This window comes from Malus domestica, chromosome 15 (genome assembly GCF_042453785.1).
Source record: "Malus domestica chromosome 15, GDT2T_hap1".
NCBI classification, from domain to species: Eukaryota; Viridiplantae; Streptophyta; class Magnoliopsida; order Rosales; family Rosaceae; genus Malus; species Malus domestica.
This window is the reverse complement of record NC_091675.1, coordinates 53,544,093-53,564,759: the sequence shown is the minus strand read 5'-3', so window position 1 is coordinate 53,564,759 and position 20,667 is coordinate 53,544,093. Positions and strand designations below refer to the sequence as shown.

At 38.6% G+C, this 20,667-nt stretch overlaps 1 protein-coding gene, 1 long non-coding RNA gene and 1 pseudogene across 3 annotated transcripts; 2 read left to right on the top strand and 1 right to left on the bottom strand.

Moving 5' to 3' along the window:
- Positions 1 to 1,903: 1,903 nt before the first annotated feature.
- LOC103431808 (uncharacterized) lies at positions 1,904 to 3,903 on the top strand. Of its 2 annotated transcripts, XR_011576274.1 has the most exons (6): positions 1,904 to 2,007; positions 2,260 to 2,347; positions 2,507 to 2,559; positions 2,784 to 2,889; positions 3,356 to 3,459; positions 3,560 to 3,903. It is a non-coding gene; the product is annotated as an uncharacterized lncRNA (long non-coding RNA). The 2 variants fall into 2 exon arrangements; XR_011576273.1 differs by having other exon boundaries at positions 3,356 to 3,903.
- Positions 3,904 to 6,771: 2,868 nt separating this feature from the next.
- On the top strand, positions 6,772 to 10,583 carry LOC103425404 (putative calcium-transporting ATPase 13, plasma membrane-type). Its single transcript, XM_008363483.4, has one exon. It carries the CDS (start codon positions 7,189 to 7,191, stop codon positions 10,084 to 10,086), a length of 2,898 nt encoding a protein of 965 aa, XP_008361705.2. The 5' UTR covers positions 6,772 to 7,188; the 3' UTR covers positions 10,087 to 10,583.
- Positions 10,584 to 11,051: 468 nt separating this feature from the next.
- Positions 11,052 to 18,954, bottom strand: LOC114821510 (receptor-like protein EIX1; annotated as a pseudogene).
- Positions 18,955 to 20,667: the final 1,713 nt, after the last annotated feature.

Here is a 20,667-nt window from a genome sequence, read left to right as displayed (position 1 = left end):
AAGAACAAGAGTATCTCATATCATCAGGGTCGAAAGCAAGAGTATCCCATATCATGCTTTCTCCCTGTCTTTGTCTTTGTCTTTGTCCACACCTGCAGGATAAGGAGAAAGAGAGCAGTCAGTCGGAACCTGAAATCAAACCTCCAATCTGGAACTGACTGCCTGGAACCTTTGCCTGGTTGCTTATTTAGCATTGCTCTCGAGTACTCATCCTCAACTGCTGTCAAGGTCACGAATTCCACCGGCAAATACCTCATGACAGTTGATCAGATATTGGCTCTTTACACCGAAGCTGCCAAGCGTGGATGAGTCACTATGAAGGAATGTTCTGAATGACCATTTAAATGCAAAGGTTGCACACCACTTTTGCCATGCAAAAGATTGAAGCAGAAGGTTCAACGGTGAGCTGAAACAGATCACTACAACACGACACCTTTCCATACCACATTCACTATTCCGTCAACAGCAAAAGTATCCCATATCATCAAGGTCGAATGTACTCTAGATTTGATGAACTTGTTTTGACCCTCAAATTCTTGAGTCGGCCTTATACTCTAGAGGGAACCAGAAAACCCTCCAGCACAGTTCAAGAATAAGCCTGTGGAAAGTTACTTCTTCAAAAGCAAAAGTATCTCATATCATCTCTTATCCATTTGCTTTTCCTTATCCTGGCAGTTGAATGAGAGACAAGGAGAAGGAGAACAATCAACCAGAAGCCGAAGTCGAACTTCCGATCCTGGGTTGCTTGCTTGGAAGTTTGACTGCTTACCTTGTCTGTCACCTCTTTCGGCAGATCTCCTAGCTCGGCAACTTGGTGGACTCCTACTATAGGTTTGTATCGCACTTGACCAAGCCCGAAACTACAAGTAAGCTTCAAGTGAAATTGATACATTACCTTGTGCATCTTCATCGGTTAAAGATACCATCCCTGGATGGAGGAAAAGTACTTCCAGAGAAGATGCCACATCTACATATGAAACAGATAAGGCAAGTGAAAATGATACCACACCTCGGTACTTAGAAGTTTCGTGATTACTCAGCGGCTTGGATCTTGCAAGTCCCCAACCGAGGAGCTTCCCTCACTCGGGAACTTAGGGGAGCACTGTTTGTACCATACTTGACCAATCCCGAAACTACTGAGCACCGGTCAACGTTATACTGTCAAGGACCCAGAAGAGCTTCCCTTCCACTAGGAGGCCAATCACAATGCGACACGTGTCGACATCAGAAGCCAATCACAGCGCGACACGTGTCAATATCAGAAGCCAATCACAACACGACACGTGTCAATGTCAAAACAAAACTAGAAACTCTCTTCTATAAATAGGGATCATTCTCCCACAATAATCTCTAATGTCATTTTGTACTAAACTATTCACTAGAACTCACAAAATGAGAGCTTGAACCTATGTATTTGTGTAAACCCTTCACAATTAATGAGAACTCCTCTACCCCATGGACGTAGCCGATCTGGGTGAACCACGTACATCTTGTGTTTGCTTCCCTGTCCCTATTCATTTACGTACTTATCTTCACTAGTGATCGAAGCAACCAAGCGAAGGTCACAAACCTGACACTTTCTGTTGTACCAAAGTCCTCGTTGATTTTGTGCATCAACATAAGTATATATGTGAACATATAATATCAGCATTTGGAGTGAATCGGGTTCATTTTAAATTTTCTTAAATTATTAGATGACATAGTTAACAACTTTTGTGATTTTAAAACAATTGAAGGTGAGATTTACATAATTAAACAATCAATTGAAAATTTGAATTGAGTGTTAGTTTTACCTGACTGATTTCTTTGTTGGGTTTATTACTGCTCGATGTTAACACTCAAATATGGTTTTTGCGCAAGTGGTGGTCCACCTTCTTTTATTTGGTGTTTTCTACATTTTAAATCCTACTCATTCTGCTTAGTTTTTGTTCTATTTGGGTTTTGTAGTTCAAAGCCGATTTGGGGATTTTGAAATGGTGGACGCTGGGCCCAGTTACACCACTTCAGGTACTTCAATTCCAATGCCAGGACTGTGCATTTCTTTTGCGTAATTTTTATCTTCTGCTGATTTCGATTGAATTCCAAGAAATTTTTTATGCGCTTAGTTTAAATTGTAGTTGTCCAATTGTTACGAAGATCTGTGAATGTGTGTGAATTATTGATTTCTGACTTTTGTTGAACAATATGAAATTGCTTTTTGTTTTAAGTTCTTGATCCAAAGAAAATTGCGTTATTTCGTAATGGCATTACCATTTGTAGTGGAACCATGCAGGATGATATCATAGTGGATCCAGTGGAGTCTCCAGAGATTGTTGATGATCCATTCCAAACTATGTGAGTTTTCAAGGTAAATAATCACTCACCATATACTTTTCCACTTACTGGGATTTACTTAATTTGACCTATTTTCTTCAGTTTGATTCAAATTAAATTTTTAATTTTTTTAAAAATAATTTGGAAATTAGGCCTTTTATTTTGTGTGTTTTCTTTGTTATTTCATTCTCAGTTGAAAAGTGGGAGTATAGCTCAAAGAAAAACCCTTGATTGAATAAATTACTGGTATGGTTCCTCACATAAGAAAAAAACTTCAATTTTTCTTTCCTCAAAATTTTGGTTTTTATTAAATTTTTTTCTCCGCAAATTGTAGTTTTTCTTTGTTGCATTTGTCAGCTACCCTCCATAATGAACGACCTGCTAAAGCTAATGTATTTGATTTGAAAAGAACAAGACTAATTTTGTCATTAGTATCTGCATTTTCACATCAATGTAACTGACTGATGCAGAAGAGCCAATTTAACATCAGCAGATATGAGGGAATCTGATTTCAGTAGTTCAACTTTCAATGGTGCATACATGGAGAAAGCTGTCACATATAAGGCAAACTTTGAGGTAAGAACTTCGCACTTTACAAATAGATACTAAAAAGTGAACGAAGCATAAATAGCTTTAGCTACCTATCCTCCAGTATACGTTTGCATCATGAGATCACCCAAAAGACAAAAACCCACCTTCATTGTCAATTCATTTCCATACAAGTTATCTTGGATTGTTACAGCATTTAGGCCATGCTTAATATGAAGGACTAGACTACACTTGAAGGATTGAGAAGGGCTATCCATAAGGCGTTGATGTCTAAAGCATATCCCTAATCTTATCACCACTATTCCCTTTAAAAATTGTAAGCAGACATATTGAAATTTATGTATATAAACTTTTTTTTATAAGAACAGATGTAATTTAGAATCATACTTGTGTTAAAATGGTGGTAGTATATTATTGAACAACACTATAGATTAATTATGATGCCGAAAGAAAGTTGCTCATTACTTGTGTATAATTTATTTTGTTTGTTCAGGGAAGAGCATGGTGGCATGTGCTTTGGGTGGGAGTTTGTACTGCAGGGGAAGCCGTCGTACATTCTTGAAGCAGAACATTGTGCAGAGAACATTCGGAGGATTGGTATGTATGTCTTTGCCTCTTTTTAGATTAAATAAACCCTCTGTTTAGATTAACTATGGCTTTCGGCTTCAGTATGTATTCATGAAACTAATCTCTGCAGTTTTTCAATTCATCTGGGGTATTTGTTATTTGAACGACACTAAAATTATTTATGGGTTATAGGAACCATGGGTTAAGAAAATGGGTCCAAATTCAGAGCTGCGTTCTTCTTCCCTCAAAATAAGAAGAAAACACTTCCTCAGCACCATATTTTGGTACCTCAAGTATATTTGTGTTCTAAAGCCTTCTGCTTCTTTCAGTTTCTTCAAAGCTATTATTTTGCCCATATGTGATTTGTAAAGTGCAAGATTTGATTTCATGTCTTGAGTACTTATGGTTTTGTACAGTGCAAACTTAAGCTTATTGATCCAATTGGGTAGAACAATATACTCAACCAATTTCATATCCTCTTGGCCAAAGGAGAGTATAATACTTGCCACTGAGAAAAATACTTTATATAATTGCAATGTGTTGGTGTGTGGCATGCTCTAATTAGAGATATTCTTGTGTTATAAGAAAGCCATAGAGAGTCGCATTTTTGTTTTTTTTGGATTTGGTTAATGTTTCAATTGTAAACGTGATTATGCAATGAAAGCTGAGGACACAAATGATACATTGAGTTTGGAATTTTGTAAGTTACAAACTCATGGAAAGTAAGCTTTTGTAATTGTCTAATGACATGGTCAAAGAGTTGTCCACCTTATGTTTACAATGGTCGTCAATGAACACTGTAGTCTCATTCCGTGGAAGAAATTTCAAAGTAAGATGTTAAATATCTGAAATAAGCCTAATGTGGAAATTTATTTCATTGTTTCTTTTTTTGTATGAAAAAACAGTTAGTGTTGAAATTTTCTTGGTGCTTTGTTATATAAAACCTTCAGGATGGGGATTATTTAGCTTTCATTGATTGACATCGGTATTTAAGTTTTGTCTCTGCTTTTCTTGGTGCCTGTAAAGCTCCCTCTTCCTCTTTCCTTCCCTCCATTTTTTTCTTATGAGTTTCGTGCTAGCATCAATTTGTACATCGATGAAATAGGAGTAGCTAGATTTTTAACAACTATTTATATGTATGTAGAGTTGTCAACAAATATTATGTACATTTTATAAATACTTTGTACATGTTTTGTATAAATACTTTGTACATATTTACACACAATAGTTACAACACATTTAGTTACCCATTCTAACACATCAAGTTGGCATCGCACGGGCTAAATTTCTAGTTATTTCTATTTTCACCCTCACAAACTCTCTCTCTCTCTCTCTCTCTCTCTCTCTCTCTCTCTATATATATATATATATATATTAACAAACAATATTATTTACACTAAGGGAGTGGGGGTGGGCAAAGCCTCGCAATAGGTTATTAATAATGTGGTTCATATTCGCCTTTGGTGAGAATTGAACTCAAGACCTTTCATTTACAAGTGAAGAGAACTGTCACTAGATCGTAATACTAAGTTGCAACTCTAATACTTTTTTAGAACAAAAAAAATTTCGATTCTCGTGTAGTTTGAATTGTGCGTCTTTCAAAGACCAATAGATAGGAAGGCAAATATAAAGCTGATGATTGTATGCAACATGTACAACTACACTAAGCTTTTTACAGACAATAATCAGAGTTGGTGATTGTATGCAAAATCTCTAAGCACTAAATGGACCAAGCGACACTTCCAATAACTTGTAGAAGTCTAATGGAAGGAAGAAGAACATGACATGGTGGAGGTTGGAAAAGCAAGGTTCATTCTCCATAGACGTTGGACAAGGCATGGGGATTTGGCGTTCGGTGTGTAGGGGAGTGGTGTGTTAAAGTTTAAGGGTACTTTAGAAACAAAGCTGATAAAAATGCTTGCGCTCTGCTACGGATTTTGAAACCGAAATTCACAATTTAACACATCCATTTTTAAATTATTCAGAAATCAATTAAAGCAACTGAATTTACATGGTAAAATAAGTATTTCAGTTGAGTGGGCACCAATCACCATCCTTATAGATACTGTCAATATTAGCGCCAAGTTCTAGCAATTTCTTAGCAACTTCCAATGTATATTTTTCTTTTTATAACATATTATGAAAAAGAAAACCGCTAACAAAACATATTTTAAGAGGCGCGAACGCCCGTGATTAAAGAAAGCTTCTTATATGCACGTGAGCGTATGTGGAGAGGCTAGTGAAAAATAAAAACATATGCAATGTGTAATAGGAAAAAAAAGCCAAAATCAATGTTTGAGCGAGGGTAAAAATAGGATGTGTTCTAGAGCATTTTCAAGGACAAAAGTGTAAAAAAAAAAAAAAAGTATGCAAGTCAAACGTGACATGTGTGATAAAAACAAGGCTTTTCATGTGTACGGTTCGTAAAGAGAAATAATGTATGCAAAATTAGAAAATTTAATACCTTACTATACATTTGGTTTAACGTTTTAACAAAAATATGCAAATACAAATGCATACTAGATGTGTGACGAAGAAAGTTTTTGTAAGTCGTGCATAATGTGTGATTCAAAAAAGTATTTAGGGGCAAGAAGCTCCTGTAATAATAAAAACGCCGAACTGTATTTGCCTTCTAATACATGACGTATTGCGAGATTCTTCTACATTTTATATCTATAATCACATTGTAGGTGATTGCGATGGGACTAATGCGACTTCCCTCAGTTGGTTTGGGTGGCAAGTAGCCCCTATAATAATAAAAATGCCAAATTGTGTCTGCCATCTAATTCGTGACGCATGTCGAGATTCTTCTACATTCTACATCTATAATGACATTGTAGGTGCTTGCGATGGGACGGTTGCGACTTCTCTCAGTTGGTTTGAGTGGCAAGTAGCCCCCGTAATAATAAAAAGTTGAATTGTGTCTGACATCTAATTCGTGACGCATAGCGATATTCTTCTACATTTTATATCTATAATGACATTGTAGGTGCTTGCGATGAGACCGATGCGACTTCCCTCAATTGGTTTGGATGGCATAGCCCATTGCATCTGTGTTAGCATGTGCATGAAGACTAATAGAATATAAATTTATTTCTCTAACGACACTCAACACTAAAAATAAAGCACTAGCAGAATGTAAACTTATTTATCTCTAACTGACACTTTTTTAACAATCTCTAATTAACTCTTACGCTAAGAATAAAAAATAAAATTAAGTACTAATGCCTAGCGGAATATAAACTTAATTATCTCTAACTGATACTTAAACTAAAAATAAAAAATAAAATAAAAAGAAAGCACAACAGCCGGTGGGGAGTCTGACTCAGAAGACAATTTTCTAGCTTTGATTGGCTAAAGCCTACCCCGGATGACGGATGTAAAATTTATATTTAACCATTTGGAGCAAAAAGAAACTTCCACTAACTTGTAAAAAGCTAATGAAAGAAACAAGAAAGCATATGGCACGGTTGGAAAAGCAAGGTTGATTCTACATAGATGTTGGACGAGGCAGGTGGGGTGTGTCGCGGTATGACTTGTTGGTTGTGCGCCAATCACCAACCCTACAGATAAGGTCAGAAATAGCGCCAACGCTAGCTGCTAAGTTCAAGCAATTTCTCAGCAACTTCCAATGGATATTTTTCCTTTTCTTCTGTTCTGATGAAGACATCAGGTGGTTCTATGACTCTGAGATTCTGTACATAATACTCTCGATAGCTGATTCTGTCACAACCATTCAAACTCTGCCTTTAGCTTACAATGGAACTTTGTCACCTCGACAATGGCTTCAAAATTGATAACAAATGCCTCACTCAACTCATGAAGGAGAAAAACCTACACCTTCTTCAAGAGCTCGAAGGCATTGATGGCGTTGTATCGGCTCTCCAAACCGACACTGAGCGTGGCATCGACGATGATGGTGACAATATTGCTCGCCGGCTTGAAGCATTCGGTTCAAACACGTACAAGAAGCCGCCTTCAAAAAGCCTCTTCCATTTTATGTGGCAAGCTTCTAAGGATCTTACCATTGTCATCCTCTTAGGCTGCGCCGCGCTCTCACTTGGATTCGGCATAAAGCAGCATGGACTAAAAGAAGGATGGTATGACGGAGGAAGCATCTTTGTCGCGGTTTTTCTTATCGTGGTTGTATCCGCCCTTAGTGACTACAGGCAGAGCAAGCAGTTCCGGAAGTTGTCCAAAGCAAGTGAGGACATTCCAATTGATGTTGTGAGAGGAGGTAGGCGGCGACAGATTTCGAACCTTGGTATTGTTGTTGGAGATGTTGTGTTCTTGAAAATTGGAGATCAAGTTCCTGCTGATGGATTGTTCTTGCGTGGACATTCGTTGAGCGTGGACGAATCAAGCATGACGGGGGAAAGTGAGCATGTGGAAGTTAATGGCGGCCTGAATCCGTTCTTGTTTTCAGGAACCAAGGTGGTCGATGGATATGGTGAATTGCTTGTGGCTTCAGTTGGCATGAACTCGACGTGGGGCGAAATGATGAGCTTGATTAGCCGTGACACCAGTGATCAGCAGACACCATTACAAGCGCGGCTAAGTAAACTAACCCCGCTGATGGCGAAGATTGGCTTGGGTGTTGCATTCCTAGTTTTCGTGGTCTTGGTAGCGCGTTACTTCACAGGCAACACGAAGAACAACAGTGAATTTGGTAAGTTTGAGGGCAACAAGACAAAGATTGATGATATGGTGAATGCCGCGGTGGACATGGTAGCAGTTGCAGTTATTATTGTCGTGATTGCAATTCCTGAAGGCTTCCCGTTGGCTGTCACTCTGACTCTCGCTTATTCGATGAAGAAGATGATGGCGGACCAAGCATTGGTAAGGAGGCTCTCTGCTTGCGAAACTATGGGATGTGCCACCGTAATTTGTACAGACAAGACGGGCACACTGACGCTCAACGAGATGAAGGTTACAAAGTTTTGGCTTGGACAGGAATCTGTGGAAGATGATGCTGGTTATTCATCAATTTCTGATTGCCTTCTCGATTTAATCCGAGAAGGAGTAACGTTTAACACAACTGGTAGTGTTTATAGGCCTAGTTCAGGATCGGGATTTGAGTTTTCGGGCAGTCCTACTGAAAAAGCCATTCTTTCATGGGCTACTCTAGAGCTGCACATGGACATGGAGAAATTGAAGAAGCAATGTGTCATTCAACATGTTGAAGTCTTCAATTCGCACAAGAAACGAAGTGGGGTTTTGATGAGAAGGAAGGCCGACAATACTACCCATGTACATTGGAAAGGAGCTGCAGAAATGATACTAGAAATATGCTCGAGTTACTACGATGCGTCTGGTGTCACGAAAGATCTGAATGATGATGAAAGGCTGAAGTTTGAGAAGATTATTCAAGGCATGGCAGCAAGCAGTCTCCGATGCATTGCTTTTGCACACAAACAAGTTCAGAATAAGCACATTAATGACGAAAAGTACGAAAAGCTCGAAGAAAGCAACTTGATCCTCGTAGGATTGGTAGGTCTAAAGGATCCATGTAGGCCAGGAGTGAGGGAAGCAGTAGAAGCTTGCCAGTTAGCTGGGGTGCAGGTGAAAATGATCACCGGTGACAATGTTTTCACCGCTAAAGCAATAGCTAGCGAGTGCGGGATACTCCGGCCTGACCAGGAAGCCAAGGAAGCAGTGGTAGAAGGTATAGAATTTCGCAACTTCACGCCGGAGCAAAGAATGCAGAAAGTTGATGGAATTCACGTGATGGCGAGGTCTTCGCCATTTGATAAGCTTCTTATGGTGCAATGCTTGAAACAGAAAGGCAATGTAGTAGCTGTGACAGGTGATGGCACGAATGATGCACCCGCACTCAAAGAAGCGGACATAGGACTCTCGATGGGGATTCAGGGAACGGAAGTGGCCAAGGAGAGCTCAGACATTGTCATTTTAGATGACAATTTTGCAACTTTGGTGACTGTTTTAAAGTGGGGAAGAGGAGTTTATGCCAACATCCAAAAGTTTGTTCAATTCCAGCTCACAATAAATGTTGCAACTCTTGTGGTCAACTTTGTGGCAGCTGCCTCGGCTGGCGAAGTACCTTTAACAGCGGTCCAGCTACTGTGGGTGAATCTGATTATGGACACAATGGCGGCTCTGGCTCTCGCCACCGATAAGCCCACCAAAGAGCTCATGGAAAAGCCACCCGTGGGTCAGACGGATCCCGTGATCACCAACATCATGTGGAGGAACCTTTTACCCCAAGCTTTGTTCCAGATAGTTGTGCTCTTGGTCTTGCAGTTCAAAGGCAGATCAATATTTGGTGTTAGTGAGACGGTAAACAACACATTGATCTTCAATGTATTTGTGTTTTGCCAAGTGTTTAATGAGCTTAATTCAAGGGATATGGAGAGGATTAATATCTTCAAAGGGAGTCAGGGGAACAGGCTGTTTTGGGGCATCCTCGTTGTAACAATTGCAGTTCAGGTGGTGATGGTGGAACTTCTGAACAAGTTTGCAAACACAGAGCGGTTAAGTTGGGGACAATGGGGTGCATGCATTGGGATTGCAGCCATATCTTGGCCAATTAGTTGGGTTTTCAAGTTCATACCAGTACCTGCTAAGCCAATATTCAGCTATCTAAAGAGCGATAGCAAACGTGGGTTGGAGCAGTTGGCCGAGGCAAAGTCCCCATAGTATTGCACCGAAGTTCAAATCCCCCACCCTGTAAATTAGAGTAATATAGAATTTAGTGCGTAATATTATGGAGCAATTAAATAAAATTGTGACGGGGCACGGTTGAAGGCCAATGAGTATGGGTGGTTTTGGATGGGTGGCGCGGGAGGACATGGACATGGATTGAGTAGCATGTCGACGCTGGCATGTTGATTTTAGGGTAGGCAGCAATTTCGTTGTCTATTCCCTCTCTTTTCTTCCTTGTCTCTTCCTTCATAAAAATAGATGAAGTTATAGTTATCCGACAAGTAAGCAAATCATAGAGGTAGGGCCCACCATATTGTCCCTTCTCTTCTTCTCTCCGCCCCCATTTTCCTCTCTCTCCCGCATCCCGCCTTAGGAAACAACTCCAGAACTCTGTAGCTCCATTTTCTGTGTTTGTCTTTTATCTTCTTATGGAAAATTAGTCTAGTAATAATTTGAAGTTAGTTATTAAATTTTAATTAGTATTTCTGGAAGTCTTATTCTTTTCTGGTTTGCGAGTCTGCAAGTTTTAATCTTCATGTATGTAAAGGTAGGCTTCAAGGGAACCATGCAAAACTCAATCCGTTAGACCTGTTAATATGTATACAGATATATCAGAGAGAATTATCAAGAACTTAGAGAGAGAAAGTAAGAAGAGAGAGAGAGATGAATGTATTATTGTGTATATTTCTTACACAGGAAGTCATTACACTTAGACTTATATAGAAGCCAAATACATGTAACAAACTAACTAACTAACTAAATGCACAATCTGTTGTCAAGTGTCATAATCTCATAACACTAATATATATCCTAACATCCCCCCTCAATCTCAGGTTTGGATGAACCAAGCATGAGATTGGTACAATGAAACCGAAACAAAGGAGAACTAAGTCCTTTTGTTAGTATATCTGCAAATTGCTCCCTGGAAGATACAAACTGAACCATGAGATGATGTTTGGCAACCCGTTCATGCACAAAATGAACATCTATCTCAATGTATTTCGTAAGCTGATGTTGAACAAGATTGAATGACAGGGCTATTGCGGACAAATTGTCACAAAAGATAACTAGAGCTGTTGGAAGTTTGATGTGCAGAAATTGAAGAAGTTGTTGTATCCAATCAAGTTCAGCTGAAGTGGAAGACATAGCCCAATATCACCGATTTTGGAAGGGATTCTTCCTGTCAGACGATAGTTGGATAAATTCAATGTTTGTAAGCTAATGAGACTGGTCAGCTCTTGAGGGATTTCTCCAAATAACATGTTGCTTGCAAGGTCCAAGCCAACCACCAAACCAAGCATTGTGGTATATTCCATTTCTCTGCCTTTGGTCACAAAAACTGCATTCTCTGTGTAGGCCTCCACAAAATGCTCTAGATAACTATCCCCAGCAGAAAATAGGATAATGCCAGGGCTACCAAATCCTACAGACCGATTGTCCAACTCAAATGATGTGGCTATGGCCATGGATGACAAATGTTGGAAACATCTTGTTATCGTTCCCGAGAGATTGTTATGCGCAAGGTCCAAGATTCGAAGATTTATGAGACTACAGAGTTCATCAGGAATGTCGCCATGGAACTTATTTGAACGAAGACTAAGAACTACCAAGCTTTGCCCAAACCATATTGGAATGCTTCCAACAAACTTGTTTCCACCAAGGTCAAGAAGTAACAGCTGCTTACAGTTTTGTAGGGACACATGTAATTCTCCAGATAGGTTATTATTGCGCAAGTGCAATGATTGAAGGGAAAGTAAGTCCCCGATAGAGCTTGGAATTTTCCCTGTCAAATTGTTGTTATCTAAATTTGGCCAATTTAATAGACAATCAGGAATTTCTCCAACGAGGAAATTGTTATCAAGATGAAGAACTTGAAGGTTTTTAGGTACATCACTCCTATCACAAAAGAAGTGAGAGAGAGTTCCTGAAAATGATGAAGTGGAAAGATCAAGTGTAGACACTGCTGAAGACACAAGAGACAATGAACTTTTGAATTGATTCGACCTGAAGTCAATCATGATTTTTGAATCGGAATGTTGTTTTGGTTTTCACCAGTTGGCAGAAACTATGTTTGGAACCTCGCCAGACAACTGATTATAAGAGAGATCCACATAGTTTTCTCCACCATACGAAAAGATGTTCCAGAACCAAGTCGGAATGGTACCTGAAATTCCTGTATTGGACATATTAAGAGCAGACAAATATTTTTGACTTTGAAGCCATGTAGGCAACTCTGATGGGTCCAGACGCCAAGAACTTAAACTCAACTCAACAAGTTGAAAAGGAGGAACCCAATCTGGGCTGGTTTTAAGAGTCAAGGAGTTCTCATTTGCAATAAAGATTTTCAATCTTGTAAGATTAGTAAAATGAACTTCAGAGACAACACTCTCGAATGAATTGTGTTCAATGACCAACTCGTATAAGCCTGATAGATTTCCTAAGGACACTGGAATGGAACCTGATATTGAATTACTTGAAAGATCAATAAGAAATAAGTTTTTAAGACTTCATAGCTGATCAGATAAATGACCTGAAAACTTATTATCCAAAAGATATAAAAATTCTATTCGTCCATAACTACACTGAGACAAACTTTCAAAGATTTCTGATACCCTCCCCATAAAATTGTTTGACGATAGATCAAAAGAAGTCAACTTACAAAGATTTCCCAATGAGTCTGGGATTTCCCCTTCAAGCTGATTAGAACCTAATTGAAGATCAACAAGGGCTGTCAAGTTTCCAAGGGAACTAGAAATTTCACCATGGAAAGCATTCAAAGAAAGATCAAGGGACACAAGATGGTTCAAACTGTACAACCATGTAGGTATGGTAGAGTTGAAATAGTTATCGGATAGATCAAGAACTTTAAGACTTGTCAAGTTCGCAATACCACTTGGGATGTGATAAAGTTTGTTGATTATTGGCTCAAACAAAAGTAGTCTAAAACCAACAATTGATTTCGGCTACTTTTGTTGTCAAAATTGTTGGTTGGCATGCTACATGTGGGAAACAAATTGTGCCTAACTCTTTTTTGACTTGATAGGTAGGCCTTTGGCCATTGATGTCTTTGAGAAGCTTTTCTTTGGCTATAAAAGAGGAGCAAGGTGCAGCCCATAAGTATTGAGAGGTGAACAACAAGGAAGAGAGAAAAATAGCAAGAAGCCATTCGGCATAGAGAAGAACTTTCTCAAATTGTCTTGCTTTGTATTTTTGGTTTTCTCTTCCTATTGTAAGTGTGAGAGCTTGGGTTATTCGGGTCTTTGGGAAATTGAGTGATAAACACTATTGTATGTTCTCATTGATTATAGTGGAATACTCCGTCGTCTCCAAACTGGATGTAGGCATTGCCGAACCAGTATAAATCTTGGTGTTCTTGTTGATGTTGGTTTTATTCTGTTCTGTTTTACTTTTTCACGTATAGTCGAATGCCGCTTCCGCACAACAAGTGGTATCAGAGCCCAGTTCCGTGAATAGTGTTGGCGCTACAGTTCCGTGAACAGTGAACTGCTACAGTATCTGTGAACGGTATTGTACCTGTGAACAGTGCCATATTTGTGAATAGTGCCGAGTAGATGGCTGGAGATAAAGATGAATCTGTAAAGAAGGGGTCAGCATCGTCTTCATCCAATAGACATCCATCTACTACTACAAGGTTAGAGGTTGATAAATTCAATGGCTCTAATAATTTTGGTATGTGGCAATGTGAAGTTATGGATGTGTTGTATCAACAAGAGTTGGATATGGTTCTGGAAGATAAACCAGAAGATATTGATGACAAGCAGTGGACGCGAATTAATCTTCATGCTTGTGCTGCTATTCGATCATTCCTTGATAAGGAGTTGAAATACCCGTATATGAAGGAAACTTCTGCTAAGGAGTTATGGACGAAATTGGAGGAGAAGTATATGACCAAGATCGCAGAAAATCGTCTCTTCTTGAAGAAGTGACTCTTCCGATTTTAGTATCGTCCAGGTATCTCTATGCACGAACACCTCAATGATTATAATAAAATACTTGCTGATTTAGCAAACCTTGATGTGAAAATTCCTGACGAGGACAAGGCACTATGTTTGTTAAATTCATTGCCTGATGATTATGATCATTTGACAACTACTCTGTTGTATGGAAAATCCGAGGTGAAACTTGATGAGGTGTCTGCGGCATTGGTGAATCATGAGTGTCGTAAGAAGGAACTGAAGACTCACAATTCACAAACCGAGGCATTTGTTGCAAGGGGTCGAACAGAGGAAAGAAAATCTGGGAAGCGGGGAAAATCTCGTTCAAAGTCACGAGGGAAGTTTCCTGCTAAAGATGAATGTGCTTTTTGTCGCCAAAAGGGTCATTGGAAGAAAGACTGCCCCAAATTGAAGAACAAAGAGAAGGAGAAAGCGGGTTCTGAAGCAAATATTGCAAAATCTGGAGATGATGATGATTTCGAGTTTGCTTTGGCTAGTTCATATGCTGATGGTCACTCCAATAAGTGGATTTTGGATTCAGGTTGCACCTATCATATATGTCCCATTCGGGAATGGTTTTCTAATTTCGAGGAGCTGGATGGTAGAGTTGTTTTGATGGGTAATAATAATGCCTGCAAAACACAAGGGATAGGCAAAATCTGTTTGAAGATGCATGATGGAACAGTCAGAGAATTAAGTGATGTTCGGTATGTACCGGATATGAAGAAAAATCTCATCTCACTGGGTGCATTGGAATCCAAGGGTCTCAAGATCACCATGGAGGGTGGAGTTCTTAAAGCTGTGTACGGGGCACTGGTGGTGATGAAAGGTACAAGACGAAATAACTTGTATTTCTTACAGGGGAATACAGTTATTGGTGGAGCAGCTGTCACCGAAGCTACTGACGCAGATAGCTCAGATACCACGAGGTTATGGCATATGCGTCTTGTGCATGCTGGTGAAAAAGCGTTGCAAGGATTGGTGAAGCAAGGCTTATTGAAAGGTGCAAAGGCATGCAAATTGGAATTCTGTGAGCATTGTGTGTTGGGTAAGCAAACTAGAGTAAAATTTGGCACTGCTATTCACCACACTAAAGGCATTCTTGATTATGTTCACACTGATGTTTGGGGACCTTCCAAGAATGCATCTTGGAGAGGTAGCCATTATTTTGTCTCCTTTGTTGATGACTTCTCTAGAAGAATATGGGTGTACACCATGAAGCGTAAAGATGAAGTCTTGAAGATATTCCTGAAGTGGAAAAAGATGATTGAAACGCAAAGCGGTCGAAAGATCAAGACTCTCAGATCAGACAATGGGGGTGAATATAAGTCTGATCATTTCTTGAAAGTTTGTCAAGATGAGGGTATTGTGAGGCACTTCACGGTTAGGGAGACACGCAACAGAATGGGGTGGCGAAGCGCATGAACCGTACTTTGCTTGAGAAAGTTCGGTGTATGTTGTCTAATGCTGGATTAGGCAAGGCGTTTTGGGCTGAGGCACTCACTTATGTAAGCCATCTCATTAATCGATTGCCAGCTGCTGCGAATGAGGGCAAAACGCCCATGGAGGTATGGTCTGGTAAACCTTGTACTGATTACAAGTTTTTACACATATTTGGTTGTCCTGCTTACTATTATGTCAGAGAAAGCAAGTTGGATCCAAGAGCAAAGAAAGCTCTATTTATGGGCTTTAGCACTGGCGTGAAGGGATACCGACTCTGGTGTCCAGATGAGAAGAAATTTGTTGTAAGCAGAGATGTGACTTTTGATGAGGCTGCTATGGTTAATCAGAACAAGCATGAAGGCGAAACTGAAGCGACCAAAACCATGAGGAGCTCAAAGCAGGTGGAGTTACTGAAGACTCCAGTTGTTCCAGTAAGGTCTGATGTTTCAAACACTAGTCCTACAGTTAATTCTGATGATGAGGACGAGGATGATGAAGAGGAGGCACCTACCCAAGAGCCTCCACAGCAACAAGACTATATTGCAACCAGAAGATCGAGAAGGGAAATTCGAAAGCCTGCTCGATTTACTAATATTGTGGCATATGCACTTCCCGTTATTGAAGATGATATTCCATCCGCCTACAAAGAAGCTGTCATGAGTTCAGAGTGCGAGTTGTGGAAGAAATCTATGGATGAGGAGATGAAATCTCTTCATAAAAATAAGACTTGGAAGCTGGTTCAGTTACCAAAGGGGAAGAAAGAAATTGGTTGTAAATGGGTGTATGCCAAAAAGATGGAATCTTTGGGAAAAGACAATGTAAGATTCAAAGCCAGATTGGTAGCTAAAGGCTACGCTCAGAAGGAAGGCATTGACTACAATGAGGTATTTTCTCCTGTAGTAAAACATTCTTCTATTCGTATTTTGTTGGCTTTGGTTGTGCAGTTTGACCTTGAGTTGGCCCAACTTGATGTCAAGACTGCGTTCTTACATGGTGATTTGGAGGAAGAGATTTATATGTCTTAGCCAGAAGGTTTTAAGGTTGCTGGAAAGGAAAATTGGGTTTGCAAATTGGAAAAATCATTGTATGGCTTGAAGCAGTCTCCAAGATAATGGTACAAACGATTTGATGGATTTATGATCGGGCAAAAGTACACAAGAAGTCATTATGACCATTGTGTATACTTTCGCAAACTACAAGATGGAACCTTCATTTATCTGCTTTTATATGTTGATGATATGCTTATAGCATGTAAGAGCAAAGTGGAGATTGAAAGGTTGAAGACTCAACTAAGTAATGAATTTGAGATGAATGACTTGGGAGAAGCTCGGAAGATACTAGGTATGGAAATTGAAAGGGATAGAGCGAAGGGCAAGATTAGTCTGTGTCAGAAGCAGTATTTGAAGAAGGTACTACAACGTTTCAGGATGAATGAAAATTCAAAACCGGTTAGTACACCTTTTGCCTCTCATTTCAAACTTAGCGCTTCTATGTCTCCTAAAACTGTTGAAGAGAGTCAGTACATGGCTCAAATTCCTTATGCAAATGTTGTTGGTAGTTTGATGTATGCTATGGTGTGTACTAGGCCTGATATTTCACAAGCTGTTAGTATTGTCAGTAGATATATGCATAATCCAGGAAAAGGGCATTGGCAAGCTGTGAAATGGATTCTACGGTATATTCTGGGTACTGTGGATGTTGGTTTATTGTTCCAGCAGGATAAAGTTACTGGTCAATGTGTTGTTGGATATGTGGATTCTGATTACGCAGGTGATTTGGACAAGCGTAGGTCCACTACTGGTTTTGTATTCACTATTGCTGGAGGTCCAGTAAGTTGGAGGTCGATTCTGCAATCTACAGTTGCTTTGTCGACTACTGAGGCAGAATACATGGCTGTGACAGAAGCTATAAAGGAAGCTATCTGGCTTCAAGGGTTGCTTGATGACTTAGGGGTTCAACAAGACCATGTGGATGTTCATTGCGATAGTCAGAGTGCTATTCATTTAGCAAAGAATCAAGTTCATCATGCACGTACGAAACACATTGACGTGAGGTTCCATTTTGTTCGTGAGGTTATTGACGAGGGAGATATTCTTCTTCAGAAGATTGGGACCGCTGACAATCCTGCGGATATGTTAACAAAGCCAGTTTCATTGCACAAGTTTAAGCACTGCTTAGACTTGATTGGCATTTGTAAAATTTGTTGATTGCCCCATGGGGGATTGGGAGACGACTATTAGGAGTTTTACTTAGAGGGTTTGAGCCAAGGTGGAGATTGTTGATTATTGGCTCAAACAAAAGTAGTCTAAAACCAACAATTGATTTCGGCTACTTTTGTGGTCAAAATTGTTGGTTGGCATGCTACATGTGGGAAACAAATTGTGCCTAACTCTTTTTTGACTTGATAGGCAGGCCTTTGGCCATTGATGTCTTTGAGAAGCTTTTCTTTGGCTATAAAAGGGGAGCAAGGTGCAGCCCATAAGTATTGAGAGGTGAACAACAAGGAAGAGAGAAAAATAGCAAGAAGCCATTCGGCATATAGAAGAACTTTCTCAAATTGTCTTGCTTTGTATTTTTGGTTTTCTCTTCCTATTGTAAGTGTGAGAGCTTGGGTTCTTCGGGTCTTTGGGAAATTGAGTGATAAACACTATTGTATGTTCTCATTGATTATAGTGGAATACTCCGTCGTCTCCAAACTGGATGTAGGCATTGCCGAACCAGTATAAATCTTGGTGTTCTTGTTGATGTTGGTTTTATTCTGTTCTGTTTTACTTTTTCACGTATAGTCGAATGCCGCTTCCGCACAACAAAGTTCGCATCTGGCCAAATGTAACTCTACCAGCAGAGAAGGGAGTGTGTTTACTTGTAACCAATGAATTGCGTGGGTAAGATCTACAAGACTCATGTTAAGATGTTTCAACAGAGAAAGTCCGGAGAGCCATTCGAGATTCTCGACCATCGAACTACGTTGTAAGAAAGGTCGAGATAACGTAGACTTGAGAGATTTCCCAACTGATGAGGAATGGTTCCGTTGAACCCTGCATCTGAGGGATCAAGATATCTTAAACCTCTAAGAGAACCTAAAAAGCTAGGAATCTGCAGTCCTTTGAAATTATTGCGACTTAAGTCCAAGTGGCTAAGATGCTTTAAATTGAGTAGAAAAGGATTTACCTTACCACCAAGCTTTTGATCAGAATAACCAGCAAGGTGGAGCTCATGGACGTGATCGGTTAAATTGTCGCAAACAACACCGGTCCAGTTGCAACAATCGCCTTCACAAGCCCAAGAGGAAAGCAGATTCCACGGATCATCAATATCTTTCTTGAACATAAGAAGTGTTTGTCTCTCACTTTCTATGCAAGGTACATTCAGGTTTCCATTGCATAAACCGAGTGTAAAAGACGCAATGGATAGAAGAAAGCCGAGTATGGAAACAAGTATCATGACTCTCACCATACAGATATCAAGTAAGTGATGGATGTGAGTAATGAGTAATTTAGAGTGCTATTTATATGCACATTAATAAACAGTAATTTACAAGTGAGTCAAGTCATTTTTCTACATCCAGACCTACAAAGTCGTTATGGAAAAATGTATGTCGATCAAAAGCATGAATTGATCTATGATCAGTCAAGAGTCAACATCCATCCCCCACCAAGACGGTAGACAACGTCGTCGTGAAAAATTTATTAGTCAGTCAACATAAATAAGACAAAAGTCAGGTGGTTGTAATCAGTCATGCAGATAGTAATACTCGTTCTACTTGGTGGGCAAAGAAACCCAAACCACAAGAAATGAGAGAAGAAGGAACATGACAAGTTCTACTTGGTGGGCAAAAAAGTTCATTTCATTCATCGTAAAATATTTTGTTGTAAACTAATTTTTGTTATACAATACATTTCAATATACTTTGTTTTCTTCATTTAGGTACACTAAATTTATTATAATACATTTCGTTGCATACATTTAGGTATATACATTTCGGTACATACATCTTGGTGCATACATTTAGGTACACACATTTTGGTACATATATTTCAATACAAATATTTAGGTATACTAATTCAATATAATACATTTCGGTACATACATTTTGGTACATATATTTCAGTGCACACATTTCGGCACACACACACACATTTAGGTTCATTAATTTATAATACATTTCGGTACTAACATTTAGGTACATTAATTGAGTCTTTCAAGTTTGAATAAGGCTAAATAAATTAATAAATTGAAAAAACTTTTTTGGTAAAAAAAAATTAAAATGTGTATATTAAAAAATTTAAATATTTAATGAGAGACATTGAATAAAATACACATTAATTATTTTGAATCAAGGACATAATACATTTCAGTACATATATTTTGGTACATACATTTCGGTGCACACATTTCGGCACACACACACATTTAGGTTCATTAATTTAATATAATACATTTTGGTACTAACATTTAGATACATTAATTGAGTCTTTCAAGTTTGAATAAGGCTAAATAAATTGAAAAAACTATTTTTGGTCAAAAAAAAATTAAAATGTGTATATTAAAAAATTTAAATATTTAATGATAGACATTGAATAAAATACACATTAATTATTTTGAATCAAGGACATAATACATTTTGGTACATATATTTTGGTACATACATTTCGGTGCACACATTTCGGCACACACACACATTTAGGTTCATTAATTTAATATAATATATTTCAGTACTAACATTTAGGTACATTAATTGAGTCTTTCAAGTTTGAAGAAGGCTAAATAAATTAATAAATTGAAAAAAAAATTTGGTCAAAAAAATAAAAATAAAATGTGTATATTAAAAAATTTAAATATTTAATGAGAGACATTGAATAAAATACACATTAATTATTTTGAATCAAGGACACATCAGGAGAATATAATCAATATGTAATCTAACACCAGATTTATTTTAAATTTCAATATTTTTCAAAGATTAAAGTTAGAAAACCCCTTAAAAAACTATTAAAGATCTTACTACAAGAATAGCCATATAAGTGAGATTAATTTTTTCTGTTAGATTCTTTGATCTAACTTACATTTTTAGAATTACATTTTTCATTTTATTATGGCCAAATTGGATTAAAGGTCCCCGTGGTGAGAGGGTAATCGGAAGATAGCCCCCGTGGTGAAAAATTCGGATTTAAAC